Consider the following 20,444-nt stretch of genomic DNA (forward strand, 5'->3'; position numbering starts at 1 on the left):
ACATTTATTTCTTAGTTCATTGTCAGCACACCCAACTAGGATACAAACTTCAGGAAAGCAGAGGCTTTGTGTTATTCACGGCCATATTCCTAGCAGTTAGCACATAGTAGATGCTTAATTGAAATTTTATGAATGAACAAATGACATATTTATAATGACCCTAAAGGCCAAGTGTCATCACTAAGGAATGGAAATATGCTCTGATCTCTCACCAGATTGGTGCAAACATGGCTCCTTTACTTTGCGGATATTTCGACTGTGGCTTGGTACGTGCCGTGCTGCAGCAGCAGACCTAGAAGGCAAACAGATACCTTAGACAGTGGGAGTAAAGGAGGACCAGAGAGGCCAAAGGAGCTTTCTCCTGCTCCAAATGGGGGCAGAGCAGGGTCAGGGAATGAATCAAATGCTTGGAGTCACAAGGCTGGGCCTGGAGGCTATGCTTAGTTGCTGGTATCTCTGATCACCTCAGTGACAGTTCTGGACCTTGGTTTCCTCATCCGTAAATTGGGAACAGCTACTCCCTTCCAGACTAATAACTGAAGATCTGTACATTGAAATGAGATGGTGGGGGAAGTTGGCATTATAGCAGCTGGGTCCCCATTTGTCTGGTCACCTCTCCAGAATGCTAGCCCAATATCAGTATTCGTTGAGCTGCCCCACTCACATTTACTTTGGGTGAATCTGGGAACCAAACTTTGGGAGCTTTAATACTCATCCAGATTAACTGCCTCAAACTTCCTACTTCATAAATAGTGAGCTCCCTGTCAATGGAGGTATGTGAAGAGAGGCCAGAAAACCGCTTGTCAGGAGAGACATTTAAAGGAACTTTAGAAACTCCAGCATCTAGCACTTGGTAAGGACTAGTGAATCTTCAGTGAATGAAGGGGGAGTCCTTTCAACCCAGAAATTCTGTTGGTTTTCAGATTCCTGCTGGGGGCTTCAGCTGTCTGTTTTAGCTTCTGGCAGACATGGAAACTTTGGGTGCCTGGAGATAGAGACTATTGGAAGGAAGCAGTCTTTGGGTTGAAACCAGGTCAATTTTCTGCTCATAATGTAGCATCATCTAATCTAGGAGGAAAGTTAAGAGGAATCAGGCAGCTTTTCTCCCCCAGAGTAGCTTCCATTTATATCTCATTTTCTCTAGGCTTTTGGGACCAGAATAGAATTGAAACCACCATGTTCTTGGCTAGCGGTGGAGCTTCAACCGCTAGTGAAGGCAAAGTGCTTAACCCTGGGAATAGCGCACAGGACTTCCTCAGTAAATGACAGCTGAGTTAATGAGGATTGTTATTAGTAGGGACCATTCTGCTTCATCAGGGATGGGATGTTTTGTCTGGGGGAAGGGTTAGGGGAGAGGAGATTAAAAGAGTGAAGGAGGAGTCTGAGCTTTCTCCTTGGGTGTTCCTATGTCTTCTCACCACCAGCACTTACTAATCAGTTGGTTAGTCACTTGCGGATTCAGGTTATAAAGCCATGAATTAATGAAAGGACACATCTGAAAGACAAAGAAATATGCAAGAGTCAGAAGGAGGACTCTACCAATGGTGGCTGAATATTCAGGGGGCAATCAAGGCAAACTCTCCTTCTAAGCCAACGTAGTCTAGAGAACGACCAGGTAGGGGAGTTTGGGCGACAGACTGCCTTGGGGTCACATGTCAGCTGAGCTATTTGGCAGCTATGTGACTTAGATTAGTCATTGGCCATCTCTGGAACTTTTTCTTAAATCTGGCAAATGGAAAGAACATTGTTATTTAGAGTATGAGACTGTTTGTAGGGTAAGAAAATTCATGTGAGATACTTAGCGCAGTGCCTGTGTGCTTAACGAATATTAGCTGTTAATTTTTGTGATTACTTACACTTATTTTACAGATAAGGAAACTGAGTCTTGAAGAGGCTTATCAACTTGTCTCCAGTCGCACAGATGCTGATTTTGACTTGAAGAATTAACTAATATCCGTAAAGCACTTCACCAGTGCTGGCTGCAGAATGGGAGCTTCATAAATGCCACTTCCTCTCTCCCTAACTCTCCTTCCTGGAAGATTTCCTTCCAGTTTATTAAGAAGACACAATCCGCCAAGCTCTGAGTCTCAGAGTCAAAAACTTAAGGAGTCTGGGTTTGTATACTTACTTTTGCTCCAAAATTATGGATTATCACGTTTCCCAGGGCTCTCTCTATGTTTTCCACAATAAAGTTTTTCATTGGGGTGATGCTAAATGAAGAATGAAAGTAGAGCAGATTAAATTCTCCAAAACCTTCCTTTCTTTTTTTTAGAAAGTATTTATTTATTTATTTATTTATTTATTTATTTATTTATTTATAGCGAGGGAGTGAGCCAATTGGGGAGGGACAGAGAGAGGGAGAGAGAGAATCCCAAGCAGGCTTCGTGCTGTCAGGCAGAACCTGATGCGAGGTTTGAACTCATGAACCATGAGATCATGACCTGAGCCAAAGTCAAGAGTCAGACACTTAAATGAGCCACCTAGACACCCCACCAAACCCTCCTTTCTTTACATCACTTATGTATTTAGTTGACCCCGCATTATTTAAACTCCTTGTTTCTATGGCGCTCCATACCTAGCCTTGCCCTTCTGCTCCAACCTACCTCTTAGGACTCCTTAAAATTAATCTTTTAATTTGTTTATTTTCTAATTTATTTATTATTTATTTTAGAGAAAGAGAGAGCACGAATAGGGGAGAGGGGCAGAGGGAGAGTGAGAGAGAGCAAGAGAGAATCTTAAGCAGGCTCCATGCTCAGCATGAAGCCTGACATGGGGCTCAGTCCCACGATCCTGGTATCATGACCTGAGCCGAAATCAAGAGTTGGGCACTCAACCGACTCAACCACCCAGGTGTCCCTGAAATTAATCTTTCAATTTAAATCACCTTGCCCTCATCATTGTTCCCCATCACCTCCCTCTCCTTGCCTATTTCATTCTTCTCTTCTGGAATGCTTTCAGCTTCTACCACCCTTTTAGATTCTGATCACTCTCTTTCTGGCACGCTTTCCCATTCTTCTGATTATCTATGTTCCAATAGAACTTATCTCCTTAGCCTGATAGTTATGCTTTAATGGAAGGAATAGTGTAATATCATTCTTCAGTTGGGGGAGATGAGACAAAACCAGGAAACAGCAGTGTAAATGTGTCTTCATGTTCCTGGCTCAGTTTGTAATCCTTACAAGTGAGGGTAAATCTCATTCTCAGGCAAAGTGTTTGTGTCTTTATTCTATAAAAAGCTTACATAAAAATCAGCTGATCTATCACTTCCAGCCTGAAGACTCAGATTTCCCTCAAAGGAAAAACTGGTTTTCTTCAACATATCAAAAGACATGGAGCCACACTGACAGAGTTGAGCAGAATGGCTGTGAGTCAAGGACACTGTATCTGGAACAGAACAGGAGGACATTACCAGACCTGTAAGGGCTCAGAAAAGATTCCACACTCAGATATTTCTTAAAACAGTGAGCAACTGTGAAATGAATCAAAATAAAATTCATGAATGAAAAAGACACGGTGTACAATAGGTTGGTGATGACTATCGGATTCATTTATTCATGGGGGGTATAGCTCAGTGGTAGAGCATTTGACTGCAGTTAATCATAGATGTGAGCCTAAATTTTAAAAAATCTTACAAAGAATATTGTAAAAAAGAGATTACAAATGTAGAAGGTAACTTAGTAAAAGGGCAAACCTCTGAAAACAGTTACTCTGAAGAGGAGAGGTCACAGACTAATACACAAATGATGACATCCTTGCTCTACTGACAGTCAAGAGAATGGCACCCATGGGATTTTCTGCTGAAATTTCCTACTGAAGAGAAAAGTTGTAAACATGAGAGTTATTGGTCAAGATTGGCTATAGGGTGAAAGTGACCAATGCCAGCCAGAAACACCTCACTTCAGTTCTATTGGCGAGGTGTTTGGTAAGTGATGTGGAATGCCTTAAAACTATTATATACCTTCAAATTTGAAAGTCATAAAACTGTTTATACTTTTTCAATCATTTCACGAATCTATAATTTCCTGCACTAAAAGGTTCAGGATTATTTATAATAGCAAAAAATTCAGAAATAACCTAAATGTCAACCAATAATCAAGTGAGCCTGCTTTGTTTGTCCTTGGTGCTATTATTCAGTGAACCTCTTTTCATGTCAGTGAAAATATTATTTTCATAATAAAAAAATTTTTAAATTCTATGAAGTTCTATTTGTAGGACATACCTCCCCATATGCACAAAAGACTCATTTGGAAGGTATGCTTTGGTGTTGACGTGTTTCAGGTGAAGCCTCCTAGGGACTTCATCACAACCAGTTGGATGCAGAGAGAGAAAAATGGAGAACTCACAAATTTCCGGATTGGATCCATACAGTCTCAGGAACAATCCTGCAATGCCCAAAGGTGAGTTGGTATCTGTTGTCTACATCCTTCTCCAAGTAAAGTTGGACTTTCATATCTGTCCGTACATGGAATATGTAGGGATTAAGAGCCGGAAACCTGTGGGAGGGAAGTATTAAGGCTGGTGGGGGAGAACCTCAGAGCTTATTTTACTCCCATTTGTTTCTAAAATGAAGGTTCCCCTGGTTTGCACAGGACTCTCAAAATCACCCTGTTGAGATCATTTCCTCATCTTTCAAAAGAGATAATTCAGGACTGGAGAATGGGAATGGCTTTCTCCAAGTCGGCCATCCAGCCAGTGGATAAGCCAGGTAGGTCTGCATTCGGGGTGTATACCTAATACCCACTATCTCTGGCTTGGGGGACAGTTAGAAAGGAAAAGGTTGATTGTAAGTATGGCATCTTATCAAAACTGAGAGACTGAATTTGCAAAGTACTCTTCTAGAGGTCACCAACTCCACTGCCTCCAGGACCAGGCTTGAGATGGAAATGAATCAGATAGAGCAGGGGCTGGTTTCACAGGGAGAGGCGACAACTGTGGTGAACTGAGGAATGTCTGGTCTCTCTGAAGACACCAGTGCAGACCAAACAAAACACATCTGTGGACAATCTCTAGTCAATGGTGCCAAGGGGCACTGCCATCTAGAGCACATTCTGTGTTCTCGTCTTAAGTTGTATTCAGTCAGGGCTGAGTGGGCTCATGAAGTCCAAATAAATGAAGGTGGGGTTCTCTGGATAAAGCAGGGAAAGGAATCTGCTCAACCTTCCCTGCTTTCCCTAGAGGGATCCCAGCTTGGAAGCATTCAGTTATTCTGCAGGCTCCAAATTCTACCCATAGAGTGACCCAGGCCTGGAGAGGGAGGGTGTTTTACCCCAACAACACAATGAGCCTTGCTAAGATTATACTGGACACCGTTTAGTTATGGCTACTTCCCAAACCCCCACACACCTGTGCAAAAATACAGAATTGAACCAGTGACTTGCAGCTGTTACTTACTTTATTTGTATAGAAAACGCCAATGGCATCCGTAAATCAATACCCTTGAAGTCAGGGGAGGTCTCAATGAAGACCTGAAAAAGTCGAAGGTCTTTCATCTGTACCCTGTGTGAGAAAAGCAGGGAAGATTGTGGCTCTAGCCACTGGGGGCCCCACTTTGTGTAAAGGCAGGTCCCCTACAGAGCAGAGGCTGAATGTATGCAAAGACAGTTACTGACTCATTAATCATGTAATTTATTGTACAGCTGCTATGTGAGATAAGCACTGAGAATATAGCCCTGAACAAAAAAACCTCTTGCCTTAATGCATCACAGAATGGTCATCATGTCTAGCCCTTTGGCCAGCACCAAGCAGGCTGGAATATGAATAAAGTAGAATACTGAAAGCTATAGACAGCTCATGCTTGGGCAGAGTGTGTGTGTGTAAAACAATAAACCCTGTAAGTGAATGCATACAGAACGTGTCGGGTGATGGGTGCTGTGAAGAAAAAGCCTGGTGGGATCAGGTGAAGAGGGTAACACTGGGAATAGTGACATTTTAGAAAGAGTGTCAGGGAAGGCTTCTTACAGGAGGTGACACTAGGGCAGAGTCATGAATGAGTGAGGGTACAGGTAGATCATAAAGATGGCCAGAGGAAGAAAGGACCAGGGAGAAGACAAAGTGCATAGGCCCTGAGGCTGGATCAGCAACAGGCTCAGCATGGCAGGTGGCAGGTGGGCAAGGGGAAAGAGAGAGGGCAGTCAAGACCAGGTCACAGGGGGCCTTGTGGGACAATGGTAAGACTTTTGGGTTTGGTTCTAAGAGCGACTAGAAGACATTGGAGGGTTTGAGCAAGGGAGTTACAGTGTCTGGCCTACTTCTCAGAAAGATGCTTCTGGATACTGGTGGAAGGAATGGGGGAGGGTGCTTGAAGTGGAAACAGTGGAATCTGGGACCACAAGTCAGGGGAAGATGCTGGTGGTTCACACCAGATGAGGTGGAGAAAATGGTCAGACCCCTGGGTGTGTTTTGAAGATAGAGCTGACAGAGTTTGCAGACAGGCTGCATGGGGGTGTGAGTGAATAGAGGGGTGTTGGACGATGTCAGGAGTTTTGGCCAGAGCAGCAGGATGGATGGAGCTTCATTAGCTAAAATGCGCTGGGCTGGGGGTGCCTGGGTGGCTCAGTTGGTTGGGCGGCCGACTTTGGCTCAGGTCATGATCTCACGGTCTGTGAGTTCGAGCCCCGCGTCGGGCTCTGTGCTGACAGCTCAGAGCCTGGACCCTGTTTCAGATTCTGTGTCTCCCTCTCTCTGACCCTCCCCCGTTCATGCTCTGTCTCTCTCTGTCTCAAAAATAAATAAACGTTAAAAAAAATTAAAAAAAATAAATAAAATAAAAAAATAAAATGGGCTGGGCTGGAGGAGAAGCAGGCTGGGAGGCTGGGAATCATCAGTAGTTTTCAACGTGCTAAGACAAGGGACCTGCATCTTCTACACTCTGGTTGTCAGATAGCATTGATTACTATGATTACCACATCGTTATTTGTAGAGGTTGTTGTAATTGGTTCTGCTGACTGGGGGCTTGCTGAGGACAGGGAGCTGTGTAAGCATGGTTCATGTGTTGTTTCATTTAATATTCACAACAGTCCTGTAGGGTTGGATGCTATAGTTCCCCATTAATAGGGGCAGAAGTTGAGACTCAGATAGGGGAAGACACTGGTGGTGCTCTCACAGCTGGTGAGCAGCCATTCTCTTCCCAGACAAAGAGATTGGACCCCTGTCTTTAGCACCTCCCTAGCTTCTGCCTCTGCTCCCAGTGGGAATTTCTCCCAACCAGGGGTTCTTAGTCCATTAGAGTTGGAAAGGCTGTTAGTTGATGGAAGGGGCTCTGTAGAGTCAAGGAAATGCCAGAAGGCTGCTAATAAACCAACAAATCAGGACAGTCTGGACATGGGGGTTTGTGATCAAAGGCCACTCACATAAAATTGGCTTCCGCATTGGTGAGCTGGTGGCCCAGGACAAGGCTGAAGATATCCTTCAATGGCCCCTGGAAGTCAATTGTCTGCAGGGTGGGAAGAAAGTTCATACCAAGGAGTCCTTGTGTCAAAGCTGAAAAACATATCCCCCCCCCACCCCCCATTAGACATTTAGATGCCAAAGATTCTCAGACGCAACCTTGACCTCTGAGAATGTCCCACATGTGGTGCTTATTCTTCATTCACCTAGTTTCCCTGGTCTGCTTGGTGCCGGGCCAAGTTCCCAACACAATCATTCAGCAAATATTTTTAGAGGCCTACTATGTGCCAGGGCCATTCCAGGCTGTACCAGTGAGAATAGGCAGCATTCTTTGCCCTTGTGGAGCCAGCATTCTGGTGGGGATGAGGGGAGAGAGATGATAAAGTAGTGAATAAAGGGACATGTGTGAGTCAAGTGCAGATAAGTGCCATGAGGGGGCTGGTTTCAAAATATTCAACAACCAGTTGGGCATAGGCACCAACCAACCAGAGAGGACATCAACCATAGTCCTGTAGCCTGGTTCTGTGGCTCCTGGGCTGTGCCAGGTGTTGACTCATTAGATTTTGGTTGGTGAGAAGCCTGGAGTCCTGGGATTAAGGTAGGATGGTTGGGGTGTTGAGAGGGGGCCACCTAGGGAATCTCTGAGCAGGGGCTACTTTCCAAGGAGCTTAGAAAAAATTTTTCAGTATTTTAACCACTGCAGCCATACTGTGCATTCTACTGAAGCTATTTCTGTCATGAGGGAAAAATAAAAGGCAGAGTGAGGAATTGAGAATATTGAGTGAGGGTGGTAATTCATGCAAGGAGGTCAAGAAATGTCTTCTGCAAATGCAACATTTTTAGCAGAGACTTGAAAGAAGGGAAGGGAGACTTGATGCCAGAAGAGTGTTCCAGGCAGAGGGACCAGCAAGTGCTAAGGTCCTGGGATGTGCTTTATGTGTGGAGGAGGCTACTGTGGCAGAAGGGGAGCCAGTGATTGGTGGCGGGGAGGGTGGTAGGAGAGGTGAACAGGAGCCAGTCCAGGTAGGGCTGGGTCTTTTGATGGTGAATTTTAATAGATAAATCAGGGCAAGGAGACAGGAAAGAGGGAATCTTGGGAACACAGGATTAAATATAGTAATGCGATGATCAGAGCAGCTAATGATTCATTATGTTAACTGTGTCCCAGACACTATGCTAATTAGAACTTAACCCACATTGGCTGATGGTCTAGAATTTTAGGAGAAGCCTATGGGTTTGACCAGTCCAGGTATGACCCAAGGCAAGACAATCTCACCATCAGTGATGTGGGAAGAAACTCTGGAGAGGACCTCTTGAGCAGAGGATGAAGCAAGCAGCCCACAGAGGAGAATGAAGAGGATGGAGACCTTTAGCATCTTGGGTCAGGTACCTGTAGGGAAGCAGGCAGAGAGGGTCAGCTATGGGGTCATTCTCTGAGGGGGTCTCCCCAGAGCTTGAGTCTATGGTGGCTACAGGACTCATGTGGACCTACTTTACAGATGGGGCCAGTGAATTTCAGAGAGGAGACATGCTTTTCCACATAGTATAGAGCAAGAAATGAAAGGTACAAGAGATGAAGTCAGCTCCCCAAGGCCAGTGGAGCTGGACATGCAGCTTTTCCTGCAGGGACACAGTCTTCCCCAGTAGAGCTGCCCTCTGCCGCTGTGAGAGACTGCACAATGTTATAGTTGCAGGAACAGTCTCTGAAGCCCTCCACTCCTTACCAGGTGTGGGACTGTGGGATTTAGGGCAAGTTGCTTCACCACATGACATTGTATGGAGGGCATCTTATCCTCATTTTACAGGAGTCATTGGTGGTGATGTGCACTGGCTTCAGAGACAGACAGGCCTGGGATGGAATCCCAGCTCTGCCACCTACTACTTGCTGGACAATCTGGGCAATGCAGAGTTTTGCCGAGATGAGGCAATTTCCTCATCTGGAAAATGTGGATGATACACACCCATACCTTCCTCTCAGCCTTGTCATAAGTACTGAGCACAGCACTCTGCATATTGGAAGTGCTCCATAAATGGTCACCATTATGCTGATGAGTTTTATGATTATAATGATTCTCATTTGGGATTCAACTCTTCCTGAGTTGGCAGGAAACAATACGTTCGATGGCATGGACATGTCCCTCAGAGTATGGACATGTCTAGAGTATGTGGAGGGCGTGCTTCTGGGTTGGAACTTTCTGCTTATATGGCATGGGCCGGGATAGGTCTTCAGGACGTTGACACTTACTCACACCCCCTTATGGGTCAAAAACATTCATGCAAATGTTGATGGGACTTTTTGGGGCTTCAACCAAACGACAGTGCAAATGGCCCCTTTTGGGACCTGAGACTAACAGGCAGATACTGGTAGGGCCCAATCCTCCCTTTAGACACCTGACAGATTCAGGAAAGAGTCTGAGCCCAGTTCTGGTTACCAATCCCATGTAAAGTAGCCCATTTGGTTTAATTTTAATTTTGATGATCTGTTTTCAGACCAGTAGAAAAATTAGAAAAAGATATATACAAAGAAAGAAAAAAGTAAATAAAAATAAATTCTCAGAGATTAAATTCTGTTTCTACTTTCAGAAGTTTTTCTTTACACATTTGCATGTACATACACACACATACATTCATGTAACATTATGAAAAACCAAGATTGTCCTGCCATGCTTCTATAGAATCACTTGATCAAATAATGTCACATCATGACTGTCTTTCTACCTCCTTATCTGCAGAATATTCTAATGTATGGATTGACCAATGTTTATTTAATCAGTCTCCTCCTTTTGGCCATTTTTGTATTCAAATCCCAACAGCCCTGGGATGAACATACTTGGATTTTTTTTTTTTTGGCTCACTTGCCATATTATATCCCATAAAACATTTTCTTGAAATAACCAATCTTGAAGTTGTTTTTGGAAGGTTGCAGCATTTCCTGTGTTGAACCTTCTCACCCTGAGCCCTAAATGGGTGGTTACAATGTTCCAGTGAGATATAAGGTCAAATTCTAGCTGCAGAGTTCTGGTTTTGGTCATGACAGAGTTACTAGACTAAACTTCCCAGTAAATCGAAACTATATAAGATAGAAATATATAAAACAGTGCTTTGAGGGTATCGATGAGAAATTACGCAGGTACAATATGAGAGCCTGTGATTCTTTAGAAAAGGGTGTCATTCAAGGTGAGCTCCACATTCACCCCAAATTCTGCTTAAGGTCATTTCCCAATTTGCCATATGGGGGAGAGGAGTCCAAACAAAAGGACCAGTCTTACTGGGCTGAGGAGGCAGAAGTTGGAGTAGGAGCTTTCAGAGTAGTTGGTACTTGAGGAACAAAATCCCACAGAGGGAGGTACCACAGGGAAAGAAACCTGAAATTGGTGCACAGATTTCCCTCAACTCACTGGACTTAAGCTCACCTGTGCAGTGTGACACTTGTGATATTATGATTTATAATAAGAAACAAATATTTGGTTTTTGTCCAGTTTCTGGCACAGAGCTCCTAAAACCTTTGGAATTTCCTAAGTAATGAGAGCAATAAAGGTGTCTTTTGTTATGTTAATGAGGTGACTTTTGGAAAGCACCTAAGGATGTGGGCTGGTTGCCAGAGGAACCAGCCAGGTGATTAGAGGGTTGGACCTTTCAGTCTTCTGGGGAGAGGAAAGGGGCTGAAGATTGAGTTGAGTCATTAGTGACCAGTGATTTAATCAGTCATGCTTGTGTAATGAAACCTCCATAAAACCCCAAAACGATGGGGTCCAGAGAACTTCCAAGTTGGTGGACATGTGGAGATTCAAGGAGAGTGATGCAGCCAGAGAGAGCATGGAAGCTCCATGATTCTTTCCTCACACCTTGCCCTACGAATCTCTTTCGCCTGGCTATTCCTGAGTTGTATTCTTTTATAGCAAACCAGTAATCTAGGAGGTAAAATGTTCCTCTGAGTTCTGTGAGCCACTCTAGCAAAGTAATCAAACCCAAGGAAGGGGTTATGCGAACCTTTGACTTATAGCCAGTTAATCAGAAACACAGGTAACCAACATGGACTTGCACATGGCATATGAAGTGAGGGCAGTCTCATGGGACTGAGCTCTTAAGCTGCGGACTCTAATGCCATCTCTGGGTAGAGTGTGTCAGAATTGAGGTGAACTGTAGGACACTCAGCTAGTGTCAGAGAAATTTCTTGGTGGTGTGGGAGGAAAGGGAACATTTTTAAATATAGAAATGCATAAATGTGTATAAATGCACATTATATTTGGTGTGAAAATCATTAGACTTTGAGACATCAGCAGAAAATAGCAGCTGAAAGTTAAGAAGCTGAACAGATTTCAGCACCTCCCCATGTGGTGCTGGGGAGACACTGGTTTGAATTCAAGCCTTATAAAGATGAAGTGCCCTTAATGGACACCTTGGTCTTTTAGTTAAGACTCAGAAGACATTTCTGCAGGAGAAAGGGACATGCCCTAGAAATAAAGGCTCCCCTGAAGAGTAAGAGCAAAATCAAAACATTTCCACCCTCATAAAACATAAATCTGAGCTTCAGCAGAATCAAAGCAATCCACTTATATTCTATCTCTTGACTATCTTCTTTCAGTTGGCTTTGGAAAAAGATGACATCGTTTATAACCTCTATAATTTGTATCATGATGTCCAGCATCTAATGAAAAATTACAAGGCATACACACATGCACAAAAGGACAAATGGACTGAAATCCAAGAAATTAAAATATACAATATAACAGACTCACACATCATTCAATTATTCAAATACTGAGCAGACAACAGGGCAAGCAGCCTATAGAGGATGAGAAGGATATCTGAGACTTTCAGCATCTTGGGGCAGTACCTGTGGGGATCCCAGGTAAGTAGAGTCAGTTTCAGGACCACTCTGATGCCCTGGGTCTCTGTCAGTTGAATCCTGATGGCTCTGCAGTAGGGCAGACTTTATAAATGGCGAATGGCCCCATTGCTGGGAAGACGTGGCACTAGGAAACTGATGAGAAGTCCTCAATCACACCACGTCCATCCAATACCTCCAAAGCAAACATTCCTGCATAGAAGTCCTAGAGGATTAAGGAGATAGGGACTCACTTAAGACATTTGATGGAAGTGTCAAAAACATATTTTAAACTGCACATCACGAATGTCAGCAAATGCAGAGGTGTAGAGAATGTTGGGAGCCCTGAGAGAGTCTGAAGGCTGCGTTCATGACTCTCACTCATGGCCCTATCCGCTGGTTTCCTCATTTGTGCCATGAGTGAGGTGGACCTAAAGGACTGTGAAGGAGGAAGCCACTCAGTCTACTCTGAGTGGAGTCAAGGGGGGATGTATCCTGGCTTCAGTTCAGGGAGGCTTGAGTTTTAGCCTGGCTCTACCTATGCCTTGCTCTTTGATACTGGTCAGGCCTCATGCCCTTTCTTGGCCTCAGTTCCCCCATCTATTATAATTCCAGCACTGATAGGCAATTTTCACAAATGCTTGTGGAATCCTCATAGCAACCTTACCATGTAAAAACTGTTATTAGCCCCAGTTTACAGAAAAGGAAACCAAGACTCAAGAGAGGAAAATTTTGCCCAAGATCACAGAGCTAGTCAATAGTAGAATCAGGTTGTGAATCTAGTTCTGCCTTATGCCCAAGCTTGTAACTTTGACACCACATCTCAAATTCCTCCTTTTAGAGCAGAGCTGAGGCCTTCTTATTGGGTAGGAGGAACAGTTCTCTGTTACACTGAGAAGGCTTGTTCCTCAAGGCCTGAAGGTCAGATATGCTTCATCATTTGCTCCAAAAACTGGGACCCCACTCAAGCTTTAATTTCAAAAATATATTAAAACATATATTTCAGATTATTCACATGATCCCTGTTTACAAGGAAATGTTTGTTTGTTTGTTTGTTTATTTATTTATTTATTTATTTATTATTTTTTAATGTTTGTGTGGGGGGGGTAGGGACAGAAAGAGAGGGAGCCACAGAATCTGAAGCAGGCTCCAGGCTCTGAACTGTCAATCAGCACAGAGCCCAATATGGGGCTTGAACTCACGAACTGCACGATCATGACCTGAGTTGAAGTCAGATGCTTAACTGACTGAGCCACCCAGGTGCCCCACGAGGGAACATTTTTAAATATAGAAATGCATAAAGAAAACAATATCTCTATTTAGAGATAACCTCTACTAGCACTTTGGCTCATTGCTCTCTAGTCTTCGTTCTGTGCAACTGGACATACACATAGATATGGAGAATAGCCAGCTAACTTCTTTGTGGCAGGTCTCCTTGAAGGGACAGCTGAACAGTACTTTCTTGTCTGCCACACTAAGTCATTTAACCATTCTGGCAAAGATCAGACAGTTCCACAAAGTCCAAGCTGTGGGGACCTTATGCTGATCTCTCGCCAACCATCCCTAAATGCAGCCTATGTCCAGTGCTGCCTACACATTGTTTCCCTGCTATGCCCTGCCTCTCCTACCTCAGGACCTTTGTTCGAACTATTCCTGTGTTCCTGGAAAGTAGCAAATACTCCATAGATCTGTGTGAAAAGAATGAATGAATTACGGAGCCATTCTTTGAAGCCTTGTTCTAATCTCACTCACCCTTACCAAGAAGGTATTACAGATTTCCCTGGTAGAACTTAATCTCTCTCTGGCTCCAAAGCTGGGACCATTTGTCCCCCTGTTCAGTTCCAAGTTTGAGGATTTCAGTTTCTGCTGCTAATGTGTCAGCTTTTAGGGGCTGTGTCTAAGTTCTTCTGCCTCCCTAGGCCTTACACCACATGCTTTGCATACCTCACTCATTTCGTCCTCTCCAAACCCTATGAGGGGTTGATGCTCCAACACTCACATTACTGGCAAAGAGGCTGTGCTCCAAGAATCTGAGTGGTGTGCTTCCAGCCCTGGAAGAGCCAAGATCCACACCCAGGAGGTAGATCCTAGAGCCAAGGTCTTAATCACGACTCACTTTTATCCAGTATGTTTTCTGCCTATGGATACATGTTAGAGCCAGAAGGCCATCCTAATGTGGGTCATTTGAGAGCTCCTGGCCACCCACCAAAACATCACTGCATGCCTCCTCTTTGTAGAACATAGGCCAGGAAGCCCAGGAGAGAAGGCAGAAAGGCAGTCAGGGGTCAGGTTCTAAGGGAATCACAATGCCAGGCTTGGAACCTCCACCTTGAAGGGTTTTTTTGTTTGTTTGTTTTGAATAGACTTTTTCTGAGTACTTTTAGATTCACAGCAGATTTGAGCAGAATGTGTGGAGACTTCTGGTATACCTCCTGGTCCCTGTGCATGCACAGCCTCCATGATCAGCATCCCCCACCAGAGTGGGCTGTTGTTATGACGATGAGCCTGCACTGACACATCATTATCACTCAACGCCCACAGTTTACATTAGGGCTCGCGCTGGGGGTTGTACATTCAGTAGGTTTGGACAGATGTGTAATGATGTGTATCTACTTCTACAGTATACAGAACAGTTGCATTGCCCTAAAAATTCTCTGTGCTCTGCCAATTCATCCCTCCCTCCTTCCAAGCCCCTGACAATACTGATTTTTTTATACTGTCTCTGTAGTTTTGCCCTTTCCAGAATTTCATATAGTTGAAATCATACAGTATGAAGCCTTTTTACTTAGTAGACTTCTTTTACTCAGTAATATGAACTTAAGTTTCCTCTGTGTCTTTTCATGACCCGATAGCTCATTCCTTTCTTTTTAAAAATTGTTTAATGTTTATTTATTTATTTATTTATTTATTTATTTATTGAGAGAGAGAGAGAGAGAGAGAGAGAGAGAGAGAGAGAGAGAGGAGAGCACAGGGGAGGGGCAGAGAGAGGGAGAGAGAATCCCAAGCAGGCTCCACTGTCAGTGTGGAGCCCAACTCAGGGCTTGATCTCACAAACCACGAGATCATGACCTGAGCAGAAACCAAGAGTTGGGTGCTCAAGTGACTGAGCCACCAGGAGCCCCATAGCCCATTTATTTTTAGTGCTGCATCATATTCTACTGTCTGGATATGCCACAGTCTATTTATCCATTCACCTGTTGAAGGGCATCTTGGTTCCTCCAAGCTGGGGCAATTATGAATAAATCTGCTAAAATCTCCAAGTGCAGGTTTTTGTGTGGACACATCTTTTCAATTCCTTTGGGTAAATACCAAGGGGTGTGATTGTGGCATGGTGAGGTGAGACACTCTGGAAGCTTCAATCAAGGTTGTAAAATGCAGGTCCACAGATACCATTGTCAGTACAGCTGCTCTAGTTAGCAGTTGTGTCTGTAGGCAGAGGGTCACTTGGATGGGCAAGTGCTTGCAGGACAACAGGGACAAATGTGACTTTGCCTACTGACCTTGGATATGAGATAAAGAGAATCAGAACCAAAGGTGAGGTCTAGTGCCTTCCTGCAACACTCTCTCCTTCCTAAGCTGAGGACGGTGGGATGTAGGCTCCTGAGCCATCAGCTCTGGCCCCAGAGCCTAGTCTGGGGGGCCCAGGATAGCAAAGGCTCAGCATGATTAAGTTGCAGGATGGACTTCCCTAGCTGTACCTCTCTCATGGGCACCTCCTCCCTGGAAGCCACCCTCTCTCCCTGTCCACAGCCCAGCTCTCCACCCCAACAGCTCCTGCCCTGGGTGGGACCTGGACCAGCCATAGCCTTTGCCTCCTTTCAACCCACCCAACATATCACCTGTTAGAGGAAACTTCCTGAAACTGATTGCTGAGATTGTCTCTCTCCTGTCTGGAAACTTTCCATGGCTTCCTAGTAACTAGCCCAGTGGTTCTCAAAGTGTAGTCTGGGGGCCCCCAACAAACTTCCAGGAGGTCTGCGACGTCCAAAAAATTTTTGAATTAATATGAAGACATTATTTGCCTCTTCTCTCTCATTTATCTCACAAGTGTAGAGCAGATTTTTCTGAGAACTCCATGACATGTGATATTGGAACTGACTGGAGGCAGAGCAGATGCGAGGATCCAGCTGTCTTCTGTTAAGCCAGTCGTTATGGAGATTTTTAAAAAAATGTTTGTTTGTGTGTGTGTGTGTGTGTGTGTGTGTGTGTGTGAGAGAGAGAGAGAGAGAGAGAGAGGAGACCAAGAGAGGGGAGGGGCAGAGAGAGAGAAAAAGAGAATCCCAAGCAGGCTCCATGCTGTCAGCACAGAGCCCCATGCAGGGCTTGAACTCCTGAACGGTGAGGTCATGACCTGAGCCAAAATCAAGAGTTGAATCCTTAACTGATTAGTCACCCAGGCGCCCCGCGAGATTAAAAAAAAAGAAAGAAAGAAAGAAAGTAAAACAGCCACTCCTCTCACTTTTGATGTTTTCTGGAACATGGGGTTATTTTTCATAAAATATGTCATTTTGTTAAAATGAGATGCCCGTCAGCCCCAGGCTGGGCCAGAAGCCCCTCCTCCGAGTCTTTCTCTCAACCCCACCTCCCAGGGGGGCTATGAACCTGAGTCCTGCCCTCTTCACTCCCAGCCCCTGCCGTGGACTTGGGGCTTTGCAGGATCCCCTCGAGGCTGCTGTGCTCAGGGGCAGGGAGTCCTGTTTCTGTCACCAGGCACAGAGCCTGGCTTAGCTAGGTGCTCAACAACCCTCTTCCTTTTGGAAAATCCATGTTATTTCTTGAACAAACATTAACACAGAAGTGAGTCACCCCAACAAATGAAATTTGTCAAATTTCAGCATCCCCGTTCAGTTCCCCCACCCAGTCCCAGTTTCTTGCATCATTGTGACACCAGCTCAGCACAGTTCTCAGAGCTGTATTTTCATTCAGCTGTAAAACACAGTATTTCCCCAAATTAAAAAAAAAAAAAGTTGAGAAAATAATCTTTTGAGTTGGTGGAATAATTGCCTCTCCTAACTTGGGACCTTCAGCTCTTCCAGGGCGATGAAGTTTATTCCACTCCCATTCAAAGAACAAATATTTAAAATAAAAGTGTCTATCTGCTGGCAAATATACGGTGAAATGTATATACTCCCTCATCCTAGTGTAAATAGAAAGATCCGGGTTGGTAAGTTCTATGATGTGTTCCTGGCATCCTAAAATGTTCCAAGGCATAAAGTAAATAATTTTGATCCTCAGATGTTATCCTGAAGGGATGGTGCAAACATTGGAAAGATCCAGCATTTATTTAACTGAATTAAACCTTTAAAAGAGCCTGCGCGACAGTTTTGCTCTCTGTTTTCTGGCTGATTCGGGGTCCAGTCAGGTCTTGCCTTCTTTCTTCCCATATATTCCCTCAGGCCAGTTCTTCCCTCTCCTCCTCCATATGGCCTCTTTGTCCCCAAAGCCTCCTTCATGAGGTGTCACCGTCTCCAGGAAGCCCTCACCCCTCTTTGAGGTCTGAGCCAGAGCTGGTAGCAGGGGCACCAGGCTGACAACAGAGCCCTCGTCACTTCTGCACCCTCTTTTCTTTCACCTCCATTGCCCACATTAGTCACCAGTGGGGCCGAGTGGCCTTGGCCCCACCCACCCCATGTTCTGGCTTCAATTACCTAGGAGCCCCGCATTTGGTCCTAGTCCATCACTTATGTCCTCAAGTCCCAGGTATCTGGCCCTGATTGACAGAAAATGATGACAAGTCTCCTATACCCCCAGTTCTGGCTTGCTAGAAATTTCCTGTGCACCTACCCACTCAGGTGTCCTGGAGATGGTGTCTGATTGTATACAGACAGAAGAGATTCATTCATTCATTCATTCACTCACTCATTCAACATTTGTTAGTGCTTGTACTGTATCTGGTCCTTTTCTGGACGCTGGGGCTGTTGAGAGGAGCGAGGTACCTGCCCTCAAGGAGCTCACGGGCTCATGGCGGCAGATTGATGAATAGGAAAGGTGAAAACCGGGGCGCCTGGCAGCTCAGTGGGTTAAGCATCCGACTTCAGCTCAGGTCATGATCTCGAGGCTCGCTGGTTGGCGGCCCCCATCGGGTGGAGCCTGCTTCAGATCTTTTGTTCCCCTCTCTTTGCCCCTCTCCCTCTCTCAAAAATAAATATTAAAAAAAAAAAGAAGGGAAAAACCATACTAACCAGAGTTGACACTCTTTCTTCCTTTTTTTAATGTTTATTTATTTTTGAGAGAGAGAGAGAGGGAGGGGGAGCAGGGGAGGGGCAAAGAGAGAAGACAGAGGATCCAAAGTGGGTTTGAGGCTGACAGCAGAAAGCCCCATGTGGGACTCAAACTCATGAATCATAAAATCATGACCTGAGCCAAAGTCGGACACTTAAACGACTGAGCCACCCAAGCGCCCCTGAGCAAAGTTTTAAGGCTGAGCAGGATTTAGCCAGCTGGGGAGGGAGGAGGAAGGGTATCCCCAGTAGACATAACAGCATGGACAAAGCTTGGCACTGACTCCAGTTGGTTACTGCCCAAAGAAGCCCTGAATTTTGAGACCTCCTTTGTGTATTTTTTGTGGGAGGAGGGGTTGTCACAAAACAGCGAGAAAGGAAAACTCACCCTTCTTCCCCCGCCAGAAGGGAAGCACCGGCTCTGGAGGAGGGTGACTTTGGATTAAATCCAGCTTTGCCCCTGACCAGCTGTGTGGCCTTGGGCAAGTCACTTCACCTCTCTGAGCCTTACTTAGTTGCCACATCTTCCCCCAAGACCCATTCACTGCATCCCTCAGAAAAAAACGGAATTCAGTGAGATAATGTGCATAAAGGTTTAATACAGGAATTCTCAACACTATTGACATTTTGGCCTGGATGATTCTTTTTTGTGAGAGGCTGTCCTGTGTATTGTAGAATGCTAAGTGACAATCCCCGGCCTCTACTCACGACATGCCAGTAGCATCTGCAACAATATGTGACAATTAAAATGTCTCCAGACATTGCCAATGCCCCTGGGGGGCAAAGAATCACCAGTCTAATACAGCGCCTGGCATGTGGTAGGGACTCCATAAATGTTTATTCTCTTTCGCATTCAAGTCTGGAGGGAGCACTAACTTTTGTCCTGTTGGAACAGGAAGGGCCTTTAGGGATCTCTGTGCAAATAAGAAAACAGGGCTCAGAGAGAAGTTAGCAGGCTAATGTCACACATCACGTTATTGGCAGAAGGAGGCAGGTGGAATAGAGACAAAGTAGCCTTGACAAGGAGACCCCAAAACACACTGGTTTAAATAAGCTAGCTCATTCTTTTACTGCCATGGAGCCCAGAGGTGGGTGGTCAGGGGCTTTAGGAGCAGCTCTGCTGGCTCAGTACACAGCTTCCACCTCTAGGTCTCAGGCAGTTCTGCTCATTCCCATTTCTAACTTGATAGAAGGAAGAAAGTAGAGGGACCCCCCCCCTTCTTCTTCTTTTTTTTTTTTAAAGCTCAGTTCCCAATGTGGGACTTGAACTCACAACCCAAGATCATGAGTCACATGCTCCACACACTGAGCCAGCCAGCCAGGAACTCCTTCCTTTCAAACACATCATTTCTGCTGATATGCCATTGGTCAGACTTTAATCGCATGGCTACTGCAAGGGAGGCTGGGAAATGTAGTCTCTGGCTGGGGACGATGGGCCCAGTTAAAATCTGGGGAGGGGAGAGAATGACCACTGGGAGACCATTGGCAGTGTTGTGATAAAGACGGGGTGAAAACCCAAGATCTCCCAGGACCATGGTTTTCTCTACCACATCAGGGCTGTTAGCAGTCAATCAACAAACACTAGGGTGGTTGTGATAGCAATTTCAGCGTGTAGAGGGGACGCAATAGCTATCAGGCCCTAGTTAAACACTTCCCATCCTCGCAACAGCCTAGTGACCGAGGTTTTACTGTTAATTCCCTACAGGGGAGAAACTCCATATTCTGAGAGGCTAAGTAAATTACCCAAGATTTCAGACCTAGAAAGTGGCAGGGGCCATCTTGAGCTCAGATGTGCCTAACTCCCTGGCCCTCGCCCTGTGCCCAGCAGCCCCTTGGCACATCTGAACTGAGGTCCTCACGGGATCACTCAGGAGAGCTGGTCTGAGGCCCCTCCAGGCCACTCCAGGGACTCAAGAGTCCCTTGAGGTGACTGGACCCCATGAGGCGGTCCCTTTTGGATGGGGTGGCATCCTCCTCCCTGCAGGGCAAAGGGGAAACTGAGGCCTGCA

General features: G+C 45.1%; 2 protein-coding genes across 6 annotated transcripts in view; one reads left to right on the forward strand and one right to left on the reverse strand.

Annotated features, from left to right (window-relative positions):
- The window catches only part of CDK5RAP1 (CDK5 regulatory subunit associated protein 1), a 191,084-nt gene extending 181,719 nt beyond the window's left edge, over nucleotides 1-9,365 (forward strand). For 4 of the 5 annotated variants that reach the window (XM_042980607.1, XM_042980606.1, XM_042980609.1 and 1 more), the window contains 4 exons: nucleotides 1,870-2,114; nucleotides 4,279-4,397; nucleotides 4,571-4,705; nucleotides 9,192-9,365. In XM_042980607.1, coding sequence (XP_042836541.1) covers nucleotides 1,870-1,947 — 78 coding nt within the window. In that variant the 3' untranslated portion in view covers nucleotides 1,948-2,114; nucleotides 4,279-4,397; nucleotides 4,571-4,705; nucleotides 9,192-9,365. The remainder of the gene's footprint in view (nucleotides 1-1,869; nucleotides 2,115-4,278; nucleotides 4,398-4,570; nucleotides 4,706-9,191) is intronic. The other variant, XM_042980610.1, reaches the window with a different exon arrangement.
- Nucleotides 237-9,024, reverse strand: LOC102958680 (latherin-like). Its single transcript, XM_007073571.2, has 7 exons — nucleotides 8,663-9,024; nucleotides 7,350-7,479; nucleotides 5,392-5,496; nucleotides 4,344-4,493; nucleotides 2,129-2,210; nucleotides 1,432-1,495; nucleotides 237-292 (listed from the first exon to the last, which is right to left on the reverse strand). Exons 1-7 carry the CDS (start codon nucleotides 8,760-8,762, stop codon nucleotides 237-239), a joined length of 687 nt encoding a protein of 228 aa, XP_007073633.2. The 5' UTR covers nucleotides 8,763-9,024.
- Nucleotides 9,366-20,444: the final 11,079 nt, after the last annotated feature.

The sequence above is a fragment of the Panthera tigris genome, chromosome A3, assembly GCF_018350195.1.
Source record: "Panthera tigris isolate Pti1 chromosome A3, P.tigris_Pti1_mat1.1, whole genome shotgun sequence".
Classification (NCBI taxonomy): Eukaryota; Metazoa; Chordata; class Mammalia; order Carnivora; family Felidae; genus Panthera; species Panthera tigris.

Coding starts and splice junctions, on each gene's coding strand:
- LOC102958680 (XM_007073571.2), bottom strand. CDS start 8,762: ATGCTAAAGGTCTCCATCCTCTTCATTCTCCTCTGTGGGCTGCTTGCT. Junction 5,497..7,349: donor AATGCGGAAGCCAATTTTAT/GTGAGTGGCCTT, acceptor TTTCTCACACAG/GGTACAGATGAAAGACCTTC. Junction 1,496..2,128: donor TCCATAATTTTGGAGCAAAA/GTAAGTATACAA, acceptor TTTGTCTTTCAG/ATGTGTCCTTTCATTAATTC.